Genomic DNA, 20,341 nt, shown 5'->3' with positions numbered 1-20,341 from the left:
ATAATGAATGGAATGTCTGGGAGTTGATAATGTTACAATGGGACCTTTAGAATGTTGAACAAATACCATGAAAGTGCATGAATATGGACAAAATAAGCTAAAATGTATCAAACACTGTGTATCAAAAAGTTGTATGCTAGCACACTGGTCCGGACCGCTCTGCTCATTTTAAAGTTCAAATGACATTTCTATCTTAAACGGTGTAAGAGGAGTAGCGTTCCAAATAATAATATTATGAAGTATGACAAAGATGACTTTGTAAGACCCATTAATCAGGCCTGAAGTGATTTTGTGGAGAGGTCCGAGAAAGAAGCAATGCTGTTTTCCATTAAGCATGGCCTCCAAGATCCAAAATCACTTGTGAGAAATGCTCCCCTTTATTCCAGCGAAATAAATGACTGAACCTTTGGTCGGTACTTAGTTCTGAAGTTGTGTCAGAACGTGCTTTGAGTCACCACTGGCAGTCCCAGACTCCAAGAAATGAGTTGAGGAGAGCTTCATCGATAACAATTTTCCAGCAGACAAAGCCAACTTTAAAGCCTTCGGCGCCTTTGCCACCCTTGCCGGCACTGTTCACAGTGCAACAAAAACACTAGTTGAATACATGCTACTCAACGTCTATTGTGACAGTGTGAGGTAAGGAGCACTCAGACAATGAAGAACACAACACATGAGGAAATGGCTACTCATTAAATCATGTCAGAATTGTTTTTCTTTTTATAATTCAATGTTCAAACACAGAAACAGTAGGTCTAATACTGGGTCTTACTACTCACCATTGAGAGAAGGTCAAAGGACCATGTATTAAGCTTCATGGACATAAAGCTCCACAACATAAAGTTTATGACCTAACCCCTCCAATGTCTTACATTAGAGGGGATAATCAATGCAAAACAGCACCTGATTCATATTGCTGCCAGACGTTACAAGGGCATCAGGCCTCAAGATTGACTGTCCTAGGAAGTTACAAAACAATATCTAACCACAACAAATAGAGCCAGTGGCCTTGCAGAGAGAATGTATAACAATAACGCTGATTCATTTCCTGTGTTTGGAATGTGCACTCAACTTGATTGATTTTAATCTTGTGCCCCCGATGAGGACCGACATGAAAACAATTCAAGAGCACATCCTTTGCCTACTGATATGTATGCTGACGTGGAGGGGACATTGTAAGAATGGGATAAATATGTTGGAGAAGCTCAAAAGAGTAGCATTATTTTGATTGGGTAAGAATCTGAATGAGGCGACAGCTTCAATGAAGTCGTTCACAACCCACTCCATCTAACCGATATTTGAGGGTGCACCTGGAACACATGGAACGCGCACTACGGTGCCATTTTGTCATCTCAAAACTACTGGCATGCCAACTCAACCTCAATGATTAGAATATAATAATACGTTATTGGTCCAGCTGAGATGGTGCATATATTGCTCTGTTCCCCAAGACAACACAAACACACGCCATACATTAGGCACATATGAAGGAGCACAGGGTGAGCCACAGTTCAGCACCCCTGGAGCTACGTAGGGGTTAAGTGCCTTGATCAGCAGCCTTTTGGTTGCCAGTTCATCTCCCATATTGTCTAGCCTCTGTTTCAAACTAGCAACCTTCTGGTTAATGGTCTGCTTTTTTTTTTTACTTCTGGGCTGAAACGAGCATGCAGTCTAAACAAAACATACTCTTGCATAAGAATATGCAATTCATGTATAAACAGCACAACAACCCCACAATGTCAGTCCTTATTGTCATCAGTCCACTTGTCCCAGGCCCTCATTGAGACTCAGCACATTCCCTGGCCTCTGTGTGTCTCTCTGGGTGAACCGGAGGATTGAAATGAGCTGTGACCTTGAGGCAGGTGAGCCTTTGATAATGGGTGTGTCCATAGAGAAAGGAGTCTCCTGTGGGGACAACTGTGTGTGCTGAGCTGGGCTCCAGTTAGCCCTGATCTATACCTGCACGGGGAGGAGTCTAGCCTCCATCCTCCCTCTACAGCTACTCCCTATGGGCAAGACAGCTTCCAAGATAATAAGAGATGCAATCATGTGTGTCAAGGAAGGGGAGAGTAGTGGACCTGCTAGGAGTCCAAATGCAGATCTATCATCTCGTTAGCATGTAGCATTTATAATTCACAAGCATGGAGGGTTGCATTTTAATTAAGTTTTGCATCCACACAACTCTATGACCATGCTATGACTCAGAAAACAAGATGGCTTCTACACAACTCTACAGGAATGGCTATTGAGACTTCAGTGAGGCCAGTTCTGAAGTTGTGAAGGCCAGTGGATTTATCCGAGACAGGAAGTTTTGTCAAATCAAATTTCGTTAATACATCAATTATAGATGAACATAACATTGATTCCCCTAATGTTTTTGGAGGGATGAATCAGAATGTGGATAATAGACTGCAAATGCAAGTAATACAATCAAACCAAAAAAAAAGGTTAAAAGGGCATTTACTGAATCACATTAATGATTGCCAGCAAATGCCAAATTACGCCACTCAACCCAGAGTGGATTGTACAATGATCCAGTTACCATTGATTAGCAATTATCTTTTTATTTCTTTATTTGGACTTGTCATGACAGAGGCAGAACATTAACATTACATGGAAACAATATAAGGCAATTAACATGGGTGGGGAAGCAGTGGGCAAAACACATAATAATGTGATTAAGGGAGACTGCCTGCAATAGAGCAGACGAAGGCGGGGCTACCGTTCTCCTGTCTCTGCCTGCCTTGCATTCTTTCTTCTCTCTATCTCACTCTTTCACTTTCTTCCTTTATTTCTCTATCTCTGAGGAGCAGTAGAGGTTAGGGACTTGGAGAGAGAGAGAGGCACTTTGGAGTGGGCAATCAAGGGAAAGGAAGTGAAGAAAAACCTTTCTCAGGGAAATCAGCCGGAACTGATTGCTCTTTTCAATCAGGTAAATTAAGTGTGCAGGCTCCAGCCCTTTGTAGATGGGCTTGTGATTATTCTATCGTTTGAACCCCCTCTCCCTCTCCCTCCTCCTCAACCCCCACAGGCCACCCCCCTTCCCACTTCCGACCAGCCAACCCCCGTTTTCCCCCACGGGACTTGACGCAACAAGCAGAAATTCGCCGGCTCAGGGCCTCTAGCTGTACACAGGTTTGCAAGGTCACGTGGCCTCCCCATTTAGCTACAGATCACAACAGAGGGTGGTGGTACTAAACACGGAGGCGCGCTGTTCTGCTCCCTAAATTACTCGATGCATTACTCCGCCGAGCTGAACTGATGCTTTGATAGAGGAGACAGGGCTAAAGAGAGAAGAAGTGGCATCCTAAAGAGACATACAGTTGAAGTCAGAAGTTTATACACTTAGGTTGGAGTAATTAGAACTCATTTTTCAACCACTCAACAAATTTCTTTTTAACGAACTATAGTTTTGACACGTTGGTTAGGACATCTACTCTGTGCATGATACAAGTAATTTTTCCAACAATTGTTTACAGACATATTATTTCACTTATAATTCACTGTATCACAATTCCAGTGGGTCAGAAGTTCACATACACTAAATTGACTGTGCCTTTAAAAAGCTTGGAAAATTCCAGAAAATGATGTCATAGCTTTAGAAACTTCTGATAGGCTAATTGACATCATTTGAGTCAATTGGAAGTGTACCTGTGGATGTATTTCAAGGCCTACCTTCAAACTCAGTGCCTCATTGCTTGACATCATGGGGAAATCAAAAGAAATCAGCCAAAATCTCAGAAAAAAAATTGTAGACCTCCACAAGTCTGGTTCATCCTTGTGAGCAATGTACAAATGCCTGAAGGTACCATGTTCATCTGTACAAACAATAGTACGCAAGCATAAACACCATGGGACCATGCAGCCGTCATACCGCTCAGGAAGGAGATGCGTTCTGTCTCCTAGAGATGAATGTACTTTGGTGCGAAAAGTGCAAATCAATCACAGAACAACAGCAAAGGACCTTGTGAAGATGCTGGCGGAAACAGGCACAAAAATATCTATATCCACAGTAAAACGAGTCCTATATCAACATAACCTGAAAGGCCACTGCTACAAAACTGCCCAAAAAAAGCCAGTATGCAACTGCACATGGGGACAAAGATCACACTTTTTGGAGAAATATCCTCTGGTCTGATGAAACTAAAATAGAACTGTTTGGCCATAATGACCATCATTATGTTTGGAGGAAAATGGGGAGGCTTGCAAGTCGAAGAACACCATCCCAACCGTGAAACACGGGGGTGGCAGCATCATGCTGTGGGGGTGCTTTGCTGCAGGAGGGACTGGCGCACTTCACAAAATAGATGGCATCATGAGGCAGGACAATTATGTGGATATATTAAAGCAACATCTCAAGACACCAGTCAGGAAGTTGAAGCTTGGTCGCAAATGGGTCTTCCAAATGGACAATGACCCCAAGCATACCTCCAAAATTATGGCAAAATGACTTTAGGACAACAAAGTTAAGGTATTGGAGTGGCCATCACAAAGCCCTGACCTTAACCCAAAATAAAATATGTGGGCAGAACTGAAAAAGTGTGTGCGAGCAAGCAGGCCTACAAATCTGACTCAGTTACACCAGCTCTGTCAGGAAGGAATGGGCCAAAATTCACCCACCTTATTATGGGAAGATTGTGGAAGGCTACCTGAAACGTTTGACCCAAGTTAAACAATTTAAAGGCAATGCAACCAAATACTAATTGAGTGTATGTAAACTTCTGACCCACTGGGAATGTGATGAAATAAATAAAAGCTGAAATAAATCATTCACTCTACTATTATTCTGACATTTCACATTCTTAAAATAAAGTGGTCATCCTAACTGACCTAAGACAGGGCCTTTTTACTCTGAATAAATTTCAGGAATTGTGAAAAACTGAGTTTAAATGTATTTGGCTAAGGTGTATGTAAACTTCCGACTTCAACTGTACTTCCATTCCAGGATGCCCCCGGCCACGGGCCAAGAAGTAAACAAAGAATAAAACAAAGAGGAGAAACTAAAAAGTTATTTTAGTGGAGACATGGAACCAAAGTTAATCTAATGCACTGTAGTGCAGAATGAGAGCTGACTAGATATACTGTAGCTCGGGTTAGGGCTAACTGAACAATGTTTTACCATGTTCTAATACCAATTTACCTGACAGGAGACCAAAAAGCCTTGTAAAGGATCTGGAAGATAGTCAGTAAATTATTCAGCTGGGCCTCGTTCTACACAAGTGTAAAAGCTCCTCCAGACTGGTATCAAGCCAACACGTGGCCCAGCCATCGCCAAGCTCCCTTTGTGTTCCAGCCTCAAAGTGTTCTCTGATTAAATTAGTTTTAGTGAGGCTAGGCAGCTGAGATTTTAGCTTCTTTGTTTCTCTCCTCTCCGGCAGCTCAAACTACCCTTAAAATCACATAAAACAACATGAGCGCTTGTGTCATTTAAAAAATAGATCACATAGTTCTGTTTCTTGTTGGAGTGGGTAACTCAATCATCAAATTCCTTTTGCACCTGTGAAAGGGCACTTCTGTCAAGGTTAGTGCTATCAGGGATCCTTGGGATGTCCCTACCCTAATCCTAACTCTTACCTTAACCATTTTAAATTTCAACTTTAATGGGGTGGTGTCAGAGTTGGACGTCCCAAGGATCCCAAAACGGAGAAAAAAAAGCATCACTTCAGGATTCAAACCAATGCTGTCTGCTGACAAATAGGCATGAGATAAAAACAAAATATCTTTCCCAATCTCATTATTTTTGTCTCTCTCCCTAAGGAATCATATGCTCTTAAAGGGCAAGTTTTCCGGGTTTTACCCCAATTATTTTCTGACCTCAGGAGAAAATGAAAATGTCCATGGACAATAAAGTTATTGTATTGTATATAAGTTCTCTGTTAATTAACATTTAAATAAAATACAGGCACCACAGAGCACTGTGAAGTAAACAGCTTCATATCCTCTACAGCCTTCTCCTTAGTGTCATGTCTGTGTTTTCCAATGGTGTTTGCCATAATGAATTGAGTCAGCTTATTAGTCTCACCCAATTGAACTAACAAGCATGTACAAGAATTGATTGTCCCTGAAATGACTTGAATGAGTTGATACACGTTCACAGTTTGAGCCGTACACTCATCCATCTATATCCATAATAAAGACTGGGCCTGGTCCACTTTAACAATGGCTGCCTCACTGCCTCAGTCGAGCACATAATTAATGGGAATTAGATTAAATAACCAATTAGGTAACTAACAAATTAAATAGGCATCTGGGGATTTCCCATTGAATACTTGAGAATGGAATTAGCACAGAATTTGTTTATTGACAGGTGAAATGACAGCATGGTCAGAGAAACAAGTCTATTCCCAGACACAATGAGGCAGCAAACACTTAAGTGACAGGAGGGAGCACACAGGTAAGAGCGTTGGGACTAGTAATCGGAAGGTTGCAAGATCGAATCCCCGAGCTGACAAGGTAAAAATCTGTCGTTCTGCCCCTGAACAAGGCAGTTAACCTACTGTTCCTAGGCTGTCATTGAAAATAAGAATGTATTCTTCACTGATTTGCCTAGTAAAATAAATAAAAAATACATGTCAGGTAAACAACATAATTCAAATGTGTGAACAACATAGCATGTTTACTCTCGAGGTAATTACGCCACTTGAGCTGTAAAGACGCCACTTCCACACCACAAATGGCAGCCATGTTCTCTTATTCTCAAAGCCAACCCACAATGGCAGATAAAGGCAATAATGTGTAGTGTTTTAAAGCCACTCGTTCTGTCCTGTCACCACGCCACGCCTCCCATCCGGCGTGTTAACCTTTCTTGGTCATCTCAAAATGTAGTCCATTGTGCTCCATTAAAGTCCTCCCATCGACCACTGAAACTGCTGCCAGATATCATCCATATTGAATCTGCAGGGGTGCTCTTCCTGAGCGGAAGAATATTCCAGATGTATACATAACACAAGGATTAAGAGCGGCTCTCTGGCTATTAGGAATTGTTATTCCATCTGATCCAACAGGCCTAATTAAAGTATCTTAACCTTGTTGGGCCTAATCTCTCGGGTCACTCTATAAAACATGGGCGGGTCTAAATCAAGTTGTAAAATGCCTCGGAGCCTCCTGGTTTAAGCCATTGGAGAAAACCAATAAAGGATTTGTCACCCCCTTGTAAACCATGCAGTATGGGATCCGGGAGCTGCTGGTGAAGAAAAGGCAGCCACAAGGTAAATATCCCAAGGTCACGGCAATGAAACTAGCTTCCAAAACAAGCACTCTGAAAACAAGTCACAACTTTGTGTCATTGTGATAATGCAGAGACAAAGACAATTCCGTTGGCCATTTACAATTTGATTTAACTGGGTTTATACTGTTTAAAGAGTGAGGATACCGATGGGGGAAGAAGGTGAAGAAAATACTTTGATGAAAACACAAGGAAATAACATCATAATTGTAATCAACATCTTTCTTAATTGAAATGGAGCCAAGGAACACAGAGCTATAATATTTGGGCCTTGTTGAGGGATTTATATTGGTTACCGACAAAACACAATGCAGAGGGGTCAAAACAAGAAGATCAGGAAATGAAACATGGCAGTAAATTGGTAAAGGTGACTGCTAACACCTAGAATGATTGCAGCTGTGGAGTAAATTGCATTTTGTCTGAAATATGTTTGCTTTCCTGTGAGATGGTACAATTTCAAGAGGCATAAATTGCCGGGTGGGATATATCTTGTTTGTTGAAACTATAGCTTACTGTCTTGCCAGGTCCAATTAGAGCATTTTGCTATTGCAATATGCTAGTAGGACAACACATTGATTACTCTCTGACTTTGCAGTATAATGTACTGTACATCTATCTCTCACATAAGGATATAAGCTATTGTCTAAGGTTGTCTGCGTAGTATTATGGTTCAACCAGTGATGCAGTGTCCATTATTTAAAGAGGACGAACTGGCTTACCTTTGCTAGCACTCTCCACGTGTTCCAGCTCTTCAGGGAACCTCAGGATCTCCGGGTACTTCTCTTCACACTTTTCGGCCAGGAAGTGAAGCAGGGTTGTGTTTTGGTCGGACGACTTAGTGTCTCGAAGCTGAGAGAGAAGTGAAGTCATCGGTGAGTCACAGCATTAGTTGTTCTTATAATATATGCATATAGCAAAAGCTTTTATCCCAACGTGACTGACAACAGTGAGTGCATACATTGTAGTACATTTGACCTCCAACTCACAACCCTGGCGTTGCTATCGCCATGCTCTTACCAACTGAGCCACACAGGACCATAGAATGTTCTTAGAACATTTTATTTATTTTTACCATTATTTAACCAGGTAAGTTGACTGAGAACACATTCTCATTTACAGCAACAACCTGGGGAATAGTTTCAGGGGAGAGGAGGAATGAGCCAATTGTAAGCTGGGGATGATTAGACAGCCGTGATGGTATGAGTGCCAGATTTGGGAATTTAGCCAGGACACCGGGGTTAACACCCCTACGATAAGTGCAATGGGATCTTTAATGACCTCAGAGAGTCAGGACACCCGTTTAACGTCCCATCCGAAAGACAGCACCCTACAGGGCAGTGTCCCCAATCACTGCCCTGGGGCATTGGAATATTTTTTAGACCAGAGGAAAGAGTGCCTCCTACTGGCCCTCCAATACCACTTCCAGCAGCATCTGGTCTCCCATCCAGGGACTGACCAGGACCAACCCTGCTTAGCATCAGAAGCAAGCCAGCAGTTGGATGCAGGGTGGTATGCTGCTGGCTTACAGATGTAGAATCTTAATTTCAGCCAGTTTGCTACAGCAGGAAAGTAATCCTGCAGCAACAGTAAATGTGAATTATTATGTGCATTTCAGTTAATGTAAATTCTTCTAGGGGTTGATAAATCAAGTCTGACATTTCAAAGTAGAAATTACAAACTTCAGAAGCCTTTTTAAACCTCAAATACACAACAACTTTTACATGTTTTCCTTCAACAAGGTGATCAAACTAAGAACCCACATGTGTAGAAAAGGCCACGACAAGAAAGCATCTGCATGAAACAACCAACATAAACATACAGAGAGTTGTCGGGGCAGGAGGGCATGTATGTATGCATGCTTTCTGCTCGCTTTATTTCAGTCTTTCAGGAACCACCTTTGGCCTACTTTGCTTTTACCATATGACAGAGGCATATAAAGAGGGCCTATATAGTACAGTTTGTTAGTGAAGGTCACATACATTTCTAGAGATAAGATGGGCTGAGAGGCATTCTGAGAACTATGCATCTGCAAGAGTGCACAAGGGCAGATATGCCAATGCATTAAGTAGACTTGAATACAAACACAAATGATTAATAAACACAGTAAAACACACACCATATCAAACAGCACATCTGAATAAAAAAAATATGAAAGGTTGGAGAAAGAAATAGAATGTGCTAGACTAGATTAATACAATTGGAGAGAAAAAGGCCAGTACAGCGACTGCCAGGAGCATATTCTCCATTGTGGACAACTGCAAAAGCCTTTCAGAGATTCTGCATGACCTTTCAATGATAGGTTTGTGCTGGAGAGCAGGGGCAAGACAAATCCCTTTCCTCCCCTCTTCCTCTCTTAAAACCCTGTCCAATTTAAGAGCAATTGACTCATTGATGCATTCATCCCTATATGCATTTTCTCGCTTGGTTTTATTTTTCACATAGGCTTTATTTCAGTGCCATCAATAGGTATTCACACCCCTTGAATTGTTCCACATTCTGTTGTGTTACAGCCTGCATTTTAAATGGTTTCAATTTCGATTTTGTATCACTGGCCTACTACACACAATACCCCATAACGTCAAAGTGCAATTATGTTTTAAGACATTTCTACAAATTAAGAAAAATCAATTAGTTGAAATGTCTTGAGTCAATAAGTATTCAACTCCTTTGTTATGGCAAAATATGTTCACAATACTAACCTAATTTACATAGTTAAAAGAAGGAAGCCCGTAGATAATAAAAATAATCCAAAACATGCATCCTGTTTGCAACATAGCACTAAAGAAGAAGATGGTGTCGACGTACATGGCAACTCTGCTTCTAGCTCCTAAGCAACTTTTCAGTATTTTGTTTTTTTGGGTGTTATTTCTTACATTATCACCCTAGAACAGTTTTCTTTTTATGTTATTACATACAGCCGGAAATATCGTGGACTTCAGGAAACAGCAGAGGGAGCACCCCCCTATCCACATCAACGGGACATTAGTGGAGAAGGTGGAAAGTTTTAAGTTCCTCGGTGTACACATCACGGACAAACTGAAATGGTCCACCCACACAGACATCGTGGTGAAGAAGGCGCAAAAGCGTCCTAATATTTATATACAGTACCAGTCAAAAGTTTGGACACATCTACTTATTCAAGTGTTTTTGTTTATTTTTAACTATTTCCTACATTGTAGAATAATAGTGAACACATCAAAACTATGAAATAACACATGGAATCATGTAGTAATCAAAAAATTCTCACACATAGCATATATTTTGATTTATTTAACACTTTTTTGGTTACTACATGATTCCATATGTGTTATTTCATAACTGTGATGTCTTCACTATTATTATATAATGTAGAAAATAATACAAATAAAGAAAACCCCTGGAATGAGTAGGTGTGTTCAAGCCTTTAACTGTTACTGTATTTCTTAATTTAATTATTTTACTTTTAGATATGTGTTTGTATTGTTGTGAATTGTTAGATACTACTGCACTGTAGGAGCTAGCAACACAAGCATTTCGCTACACCCACACAACCATCTGCTAAATATGTGTATGTGACCAATAAAATTGGATTTGAAAGTACTACTGCAAAGATGTGGCAAAGCAATTAACTTTTTTTTCATGAATACAAAGTGTTATGTTTGGGGGAAATCCAATGCAACACATTACTGAGTACCACTCTTCATATTTTCAAGCATAGTGGTGGCTGCATCATGTATACTTGTAATATTTAGGGACTGGGAAGTTTTTCAGGATAAAAATGAAATGGAATAGAACAAAGGACAACCTAGAGGAAAACCTAGTTCAGTCTGCTTTCCACCAGACAAAGGACAATAACCTAAAACACAAGACCAAATCTACACTGGAGTTGCTTACCAAGAAGACAGTGAATATTACGGTGTGGCAGAGTTACAGCTTTGACAAAAATCTGCTTGAACATCTATGGCAAGACTGAAAAATGGTTGTCTAGCAATGTTCAACAACCAATTTGACAAACCTTAAATAATAAAAAAAAAATGATCTACAAATGTTGTACAATCAAGGCAGGCAAATCTCTTAGGAAGACTCACAGCTGTAATTGCTGCCAGAGGTGATTTGAAAATGTATTGACTCAGGGGTGTGAATTATATATTTTTGTATGTCATTTTCAATACATTTGCAAAAATGTCTAAAAACATGTTTTCACTTTGACATTAAGGGGTATTATGTGTATATGGGTGAGAAAAAAAATATGATTTAATACATTTTTTATTCATGCTGTAACACAACAAAATGTGGAATAAGTCAAGGGGTATTAATACTTTCTGAAGTGTGGGTCGGCACTTCAAAATAAAGAATGCTGTTAACATAGAATTCAGTTCCTTTGGCCATTCACAAATATAATGGTAGAGAAATTGGTGAAAAAAGCTATTACTATGTAACTACCTACAAACACATTGTTGGTTCTACAGTTAGTTTTGTGTAGTTACATTAGGGTAACAAAAGTACATTGTTTAAGGTAAATTACTTATGGTTTGTAAAGTGTTACCGAATCTTACAACTACTGGATCATACCACAGTATTTACCCATGAATATACTATAATGTATGTGTATTGTAAATATAAATATTTCAGCAGAACTGGGGAGGAGGGGTTGGGGAGTTACCCACTGAGCAAGATCTGTCAGGCTGCATCTGAGCAGCATTGAATCATACATCCACATATCAGCGCAGCACTGCAAGGTGTGTGTTTTAACAACCCCGAAAACTTTTTAAAATTTTTCTGCTGGAAAACAGGTTATATATTTTACCCTTTTTACTTATTTACTTAAGTTAATTCAAAGGCAAGTCTTACTTTAATTACAGCTGTTCATTACATTGAACCCATATGTCAACCACTCCTAAAAATACATAGTTGCTCCACAACATTTCCCAGCACAAAGGTGCCAAAAATTTAAAAAGTGCAATTGTAGATAACCCTTTCACGAATCTCGGGCACAAAACTTTGAAAATTAATTGAAAATAGATAATGTTGTGGTATAGCACAACAGGAAACATCTATTCAGCTCTAAATGTGTAACACCCCAGAGAGGTAGTCGAGCAGACTGCATAACTCCCTAACTCCTTTTTTCCCCGCATCCCTCCCTCCCTCATGGAGATAGGAGGGAGAAAGTAGGGTCTGGAGGGCTGCTTTAGGTAGGGCACCGGGGCTGGCTTACCCCCCTCGCCCTCGACGGCTCAAACAGATTGTTTTCTGTCAAGACTTGACTTCAGGATCGCTGGTTTGAGGGGGGAGAAGAGAGAGGGATATATCCTTTTTTTAAACATAATATTAAAAAAAGATGGTTTCCATATCCCCAAGGTCAGCTCAGAAAGGTACAGCAAATTCAAACCACCAGTGCAGTGGCAACTGCAGCAGCTGTGATACAGTATTAACCTTCTTACGAAGAGCCATACCAAACTCTCAAGATTCTGGCAGACCTCCCTGGGAACAAATGTTTTATGATTGAGATTTTATTGCTACAAAAGGGTTACATTATATTGATGTGTGGGGTAGCCAGTGATTGACTAAGACAACAGGAAACCATGTGATCATATGAGAGAGTAAATCCATTCCCATTCCAATTTATGTTTTCTCTTCTGCGTTGTCTTAAAATGTATAAAGTTTTGGAAATTTGAGTCAGAAAAGGATGTTCATATGGTAGGGAAGATATACAAAACCTTGCAGAGAGCATATCCAACTGACAATCTCTTAGAAAACAATATAAACAATAGGAACAAAAATGTAAAAAGAAGTGATGTTGGCACAAGATGGAGGGAAAGTTGGAGCATACAGTTGAAGTCAGAAGTTTACATACACCTAAGCCAAATACGTTTAAACTCAGTTTTTCACAATTCCTGACATTTCATCCTAGTAAAAATTCCCTGTCTTAGGTCAGTTAGGATCACCACTTTATTTTAAGAATGTGAAATGTCAGCATAATAGTAGAGAAAATGATTTATTTCAGCTTTTATTTCTTTCATCACATTTCCAGTGGGTCAGAAGTTTAAATACACTCAATTAGTATTTGGTAGTTTGTACAGATGAAGGTGGTATTCAGGCATTTGGAAATTGCTCCCAAGGATGAACCAGACTTGTGGAGGTCTACAATTGTTTTTCTGAGGTCTTGGCTGATTTCCTTTGACTTTTCCATGATGTCAAGCAAAGAGGCACTTAGTTTGAAGGTAGGCCTTGAAATACATCCACAGGTACACCCAATTGACTCAAATTATGTCAATTAGCCTATCAGAAGCTTCTAAAACCATGACATCATTTTTGGAAATGTTCCAAGCTTTTTAAAGGCACAGTCAACTTAGTGTATGTAAACTTCTGACCCACTGGAATTGTGATACAGTGAATTATAAGTGAAATAATATGTCTGTAAACCATTTTTGGAAAAATTACTTGTCATGCACAAAGTAGACGTCCTAACCGACTTGCCAAAACTATAGTTTGTGAACAAGAAATGTGTGGTGGTTGAAAAACGAGTTTTAATGACTCCAACCTAAGTGTATGTAAACTTCCGACTTCAACTGTATACTGTTCTATCCTACATAATCTACAGATATACTAAATAGTATGTCCACATACTGTCCATAATCTCTATACATCCCATCACGTCTATATACAGTACCAGTCAATAGTTTTGACACACCTACTCATTCAAGGGATTTTCTTTGATTTTACAATTTTCTTCATTGTAGAATAATAGGGAAGACATCAAAACTATGAAACATTTATTTTAGATTCTTCAAAGTAGCCACCCTTTGCCTTGATGACAGTCTAAGATTAGCACTTTAGTTGTTTTTTGTTATTTAAAGGACAGGTTATTTTCCTGGCACCACTCCACCAAGGCCCTCACCTCCTCCCTGTAGGCTGTCTCATCATTGTTGTGTCGTCTGCAAACTTGATGATTCAGTTGGATGTGTGCATGGCCATACAGTCATGGGTGAACAGGGAGTACAGGAGGAGGCTGAGCACGCACCCATTTGGGGGACCCTGTGTTGAGGATCAGCGTAGTGGAGGTGTTGTTTCCTACCTTCACCAACTGGGGGTGGCCCTTCAGGAAGTCCAGGATGCAGTTGCACAGGGTGGGATTCAGACCCAGGGTCCTGAGCTTAACAATGAGCTTGGAGGGTACTATGTTGTTGAAGGCTGAGCTATAGTCAATGAACAGCATTCTAACAAAGGTATTCCTCTTGTCCAGATGGGATAGGGCAGTGTGCAGTGCGATGGCAATTGCATCGTCTGTGGATCTATTGGACGGTATACAAATTGAAGTGGGTCTAGGGTGTCAGGTAAGGTGGAGGTGATATTATCCTACACTAGCCTCTCAAAGCACTTCATGAAGACAGAAGTAAGTGCTACGGGGCAATAGTCATTTAGTTCAGTTACCATTGATTTCTTGGGTACTGGAACAATGGTGGACAGCAGACTGGGATAGGGAGAGATTGAATATGTCCATAAACACTCCAGCCAGCTGGTCACAGAAGATGTCTGTGTCAGCAACGTGGCTGGTTTTCCCTTTGTAGTCTGTGATTGTCTGCAGACCCTGCTACATATATCTCGTGTCTGAGCCGTTGAATTCTGACTCTGACATTTTGTCTCTGCACTGACATTTTGCCTGTTTGATTCCCTTATGGGGGGCATACCTGCACCATTTGTATTCCACCATATTCCCAGTCACCTTGCCGTGGTTAAAAGTGGTGGTTCACACTTTCAGTTTTGCATGAATGGTACCATCTCTTTCCACAGTTTTTGGTTTGGGTAGGTTTTTATAGTCACAGTGGGAACAACATCCCCTATACACTTCCGGATGAACTCAGTCACCATATCAGTTTATCTATCAATGTTATTCTTAGAGGCAACCCGGAAGATATCCCAGTCTGTATGGATGGGGACAATATATCTGGAGAGAGCCATGATTCTGTGAAAAAGAGTATGTTACAGTCCCTGATGTCTGCATGGAAGGAGATCCTCGCCCTGAGCTTGTCTACTTTATTGTCCAGGGGTGGATGGTGTGCACTCCACCTGAGTCAGACTAGAAGTCCACTCCAAATAAAAAAAAATTCCGCCAGCGGCGTCTTGGAGCAGCCTCTGAGAAGTTAAATTGCCCTGGGGGGTACGAACAAAGAATTTAATTCAGGAAAGTCGTCAGAATTTCTGGTCAGAATGCTGGTGAGTTACTGCCACTGTGATATCCAAAAGTTATTTCTGGCTGTATGTAATAACACAAAAAAGCATTCTAGGCTAATAATGTAAGAAAAAAATGTATTAAAAAAATAATTAAAAAAAACAATAAAAAAAAACATCAGTCTTAATGTCAACAGTGAAGAGGCGACTCCAGGATGCTGGCATTCTAGAAAGACTTCCTCTATCCAGTGTCCGTGTTATTTTGCCCATCTTAATCTTTTCTTATTATTGGCCAGCCTGAGATATGGCTTTTTCTTTGCAACTCTGCCAGAAGGCAAGCATCCCGGAGTCGCCTCTTCACTGTTGATGTTGAGACTGGTGTTTTGTGGGTACTATGTAATGAAGCTGCCAGTTGAGGACTTGTGAGGTGTATTTTTCTCAAACAAGACACTCTAATGTACTTGTCCTCTTGCTCAGTTGTGCACCGGGGCCTCCCACTCCTCTTTCTATTCTGGTTAGAGCCAGTTTGTGCTGTTCTGTGAAGGGAGTAGTACACAGCGTTGTACGAGATCTTCAGTTTCTTGGCAATTTCTCGCATGGAATAGCCTTCCTTTCTCAGAACAAGAATAGACTGACGAATTTCAGAAGAAAGGTTTTTGTTTCTGGCCATTTTGAGCCTGTAATCGAACCCAAAAATGTTGATGCTCCAGATACTCAACTAGTCTAAAGAAGGCCAGTTTTCTAATGATCAATTAGCTTTTTAAAATGATAAACTTGGATTAGCTAACACAACGTGCCATTGGAACACAGGAGTGATGGTTGCTGATAATGGGCCTCTGTACGCCTTTGCAGATATTCCATAAAAAATCTGCCGTTTCCAGCTACAATAGTCATTTACAACATTAGCAATGTCTACACTGTATTTCTGATAAATTTGATGTCATTTTAATGGATTTTTGGTTGTTGTTGCTATTCTTTCAAATACAATAACAAAAAAAAAACATTTCTAAGTGACCCCAAACCTTTGAACAGTAGTGTATGTATATATATATATATATATATATATATATATATATATATATATACTGCTCAAAAAAATAAAGGGAACACTTAAACAACACAATGTAACTCCAAGTCAATCACACTTCTGTGAAATCAAACTGTCCACTTAGGAAGCAACACTGATTGACAATACATTTCACATGCTGTTGTGCAAATGGAATAGACAGCAGGTGGAAATTATAGGCAATAAGCAAGACACCCCCAATAAAGGAGTGGTTCTGCAGGGGGTGACCACAGACCACTTCTCAGTTCCTATGCTTCCAGGCTGATGTTTTGGTCACTTTTGAATGCTGGCGGTGCTTTCACTCTAGTGGTAGCATGAGACGGAGTCTACAACCCACACAAGTGGCTCAGGTAGTGCAGCTCATCCAGGATGGCACATCAATGCAAGCTGTGGCAAGAAGGTTTGCTGTGTCTGTCAGCGTAGTGTCCAGAGCATGGAGGCGCTACCAGGAGACAGGCCAGCACATCAGGAGACGTGGAGGAGGCCGTAGGAGGGCAACAACCCAGCAGCAGGACCGCTACCTCCGCCTTTGTGCAAAGAGGAGCAGGAGGAACACTGCCAGAGCCCTGCAAAATGACCTCCAGCAGGCCACAAATGTTCATGTGTCTGCTCAAACGGTCAGAAACAGACTCCACGAGGGTGGTATGAGGGTCCGACGTCCACAGGTGGGGGTTGTGCTTACAGCCCAACACCGTGCAGGACGTTTGGCATTTGCCAGAGAACACCAAGATTGGCAAATTCGCCACTGGCGCCCTGTGCTCTTCACAGATGAAAGCAGGTTCACACTGAGCACGTGACAGACGTGACAGAGTCTGGAGACGCCGTGGAGAACGTTCTGCTGCCTGCAACATCCTCCAGCATGACCGGTTTGGCGGTGGGTCAGTCATGGTGTGGGGTGGCATTTCTTTGGGGGGCCGCACAGACCTCCATGTGCTCACCAGCGGTAGCCTGACTGTCATTAGGTACCAAGATGAGATCCTCAGACCCCTTGTGAGACCATATGCTGGTGCGGTTGGCCCTGGGTTCCTCCTAATGCAAGACAAGACTAGACCTCATGTGGCTGGAGTATGTCAGCAGTTCCTGCAAGAGGAAGGCATTGATGCTATGGACTGGCCAGCCCGTTCCCCAGACCTGAATCCAATTGAGCACATCTGGGACATCATGTCTCACTCCATCCACCAACGCCACGTTGCACCACAGACTGTCCAGGAGTTGGCGGATGCTTTAGTCCAGGTCTGGGAGGAGATCCCTCAGGAGACCATCCGCCACCTCATCAGGAGCATGCCCAGGCATTGTAGGGAGGTCATACAGGCACGTGGAGGCCACACACACTACTGAGCCTCATTTTGACTTGTTTTAAGGACATTACATCAAAGTTGGATCAGCCTGTAGTGTGGTTTTCCACTTTCATTTTGAGTGTGACTCCAAATCCAGACCTCCATGGGTTGATAAATTGGATTTCCATTGATTATTTTTGTGTGATTTTGTTGTCAGCACATTCAACTATGTAAAGAAAAAAGTATTTAATAATATTATTTATTTCATTCAGATCTAGGATGTGTTGTTTAAGTGTTCCCTTTATTTTTTTGAGCAGTGTATATACTGCAAAGTTGCTTAGGAGCTAGAAACAGAGCTGCAATGTCTATCTGCACCGTTTTATATGCAGGGATGGGGTGGGGGTGTGAGCATGCAGATCTGGGTAGAGGAGATGTAGTCGTTGTTTGTGTGCTTATGTAAGTTGTTGTTTGTATGTGTATGTTTGTATTTGGTCTAAAAAATGTAACATTATCAATTGGACTCATCATTGACAATGTACTTTCTTGATTCCTCATCATCACAACAAAATGGAATATGGTGCCCATTTTAGGACGAATCAGCAGCATATGTAGAATAGGGCTGTTGGAAGACCAATCAAAGTCATTGGCAACGTTCCCACCCCCTGCCACTGTCAGGGGCAAGATGGCAAAGGGAGTGTGAGCCGAGTCGATTACACATAATACAATTGACCACGCTCCAGGACATAAACAATTACATGATTACAACAGACCAACCATGTGGTTCAGTTCACATTCTGACGCATCGGGCCGTGATGAAAGGGCATACACACTGCCACTGATAGTCTAATGGTAATGAGTGTTAATGCAACAGGCCACTATGCTTCTGCTCCGATAGCCATAGAATCACCATGAGCATCACCATCAGCACACCTCCTTTCATCACACATTGGCCTCTAATCGCTGTATAAAGCAGCATGTTAACCCCACCAGCCCCAATTTAACACTTGCTAAGAGTGCAATATACTTATTATTCAGCCACATCCTGTTAAAGCACACTTTCACTCTTTTCTCCCTGTTACACCATCCCTCTCTTCTCTTCAGTTCTCTTCACTTATCTTTACTTATTTTCTCTTAGTTTTCTCTTTTTCCAGTTTGCTTAGGTTGACAGACAGACAGTCCCTTCGTCTTGGTCCCTACTTTGTGCAGCCACAAATGTTGTCTTAGCTCTAATGATCAATAATTACTTGGAAAAATATGCACGGTAAGGGGAATCATCTATCATGGTGATATGCAAACAATGGCCTCATATTAATTGTTGCACATCACAGGCAGATAATTAGCTATTCAAAGGGCTCTGATCAATAAAGTATTTAGTGTGGATGAGACCTTTGTATCCTTTTGAAAGTGAAAGGAGCGTTCCGCAGAATTATAATGCAATTGTTACCAGGGAGAAATGGATTGCGGCGAAAACTCAAACTCGAAAAGCCGGGAGGGGGTGGATTGATGTAATATTTCAATAATTCCCTATATTATGGAAGGCATCAGGAACGCACCAGTACAGACATGAAAACAATGCCAACTACTTGGTGGTGGGGGAATGTAGCATTACTCGAATCCTAATGGTGTTCTCTTTATTTAAACATAATTATGTTCTGCTGCACCCCACACTCAGCCAATGGGTTCTCTCTCTCTCTCTCACCCATTCGCTATTTCCATAAAAATGTCAGGTCTGCACTGACGACCTCGGCAGGTTTAGTGCAAGCCTGTCTTCTCTGGTTTCCACAGCTATCACCACCAGAACAACTTAGGGCTTTGTATCAGCTAGGTCACAGCTATCACCACCAGAACAACTTGGGGCTTTGTATCAGCTAGGTCACAGCTATCACCACCAGAACAACTTAGGGCTTTGTATCAGCTAGGTCACAGCTATCACCACCAGAACAACTTAGGGCTTTGCACCAGCTAGTTCACAGCTATCACCACCAGAACAACTTAGGGCTTTGCACCAGCTAGTTCACAGCTATCACCACCAGAACAACTTAGGGCTTTGCACCAGCTAGTTCACAGCTATCACCACCAGAACAACTTAGGGCTTTGCACCAGCTAGGTCACAGCTATCACCACCAGAACAACTTAGGGCTTTGCACCAGCTAGTTCACAGCTATCACCACCAGAACAACTTAGGGCTTTGCACCAGCTAGGTCACAGCTATCACCACCAGAACAACTTAGGGCTTTGCACCAGCTAGGTCACAGCTATCACACCCACAACAACTTGGGGCTTTGTATCGGCTAGGTCATTGAACAGCAAATAATGTCTTATACGTTTAGTAGACTAATTTTCTGAAGTAAATTCAAAATATTATTTTTCCTTAAGAACCAAAACAGTACATTCTGAAAATGAAAGCGCATTGTCAGCAAACACACTTGCCAAGCCTTTAGCTTGAGTTATCATGAACACTCTAGCAGATCTATTGTCTACAGATGAGTAGACAAGTCTTGACATTACTCTCAGCAAGAGATATCTAGTTTCATTCAGAATTACAAAGATGAACCCCTTTAGATAACAACATTTCATTACATTATACTGGGTTACATTATATACCGTTCATTATATAACTATGAGAAA

General features: G+C 41.2%; 1 protein-coding gene across 1 annotated transcript in view; it reads right to left on the bottom strand.

The window, feature by feature from the left end:
* Positions 1-20,341, bottom strand: part of LOC115205051 (protein diaphanous homolog 2) — a 675,845-nt gene that overhangs the window by 234,726 nt on the left and 420,778 nt on the right. The window contains exon 25 of the mRNA XM_029770617.1: positions 7,942-8,071. Coding sequence (XP_029626477.1) covers positions 7,942-8,071 — 130 coding nt within the window. The remainder of the gene's footprint in view (positions 1-7,941; positions 8,072-20,341) is intronic.

This window comes from Salmo trutta, chromosome 13, assembly GCF_901001165.1.
Source record: "Salmo trutta chromosome 13, fSalTru1.1, whole genome shotgun sequence".
Classification (NCBI taxonomy): Eukaryota; Metazoa; Chordata; class Actinopteri; order Salmoniformes; family Salmonidae; genus Salmo; species Salmo trutta.
This window is presented reverse-complemented; position numbering and strand designations above follow the sequence as displayed.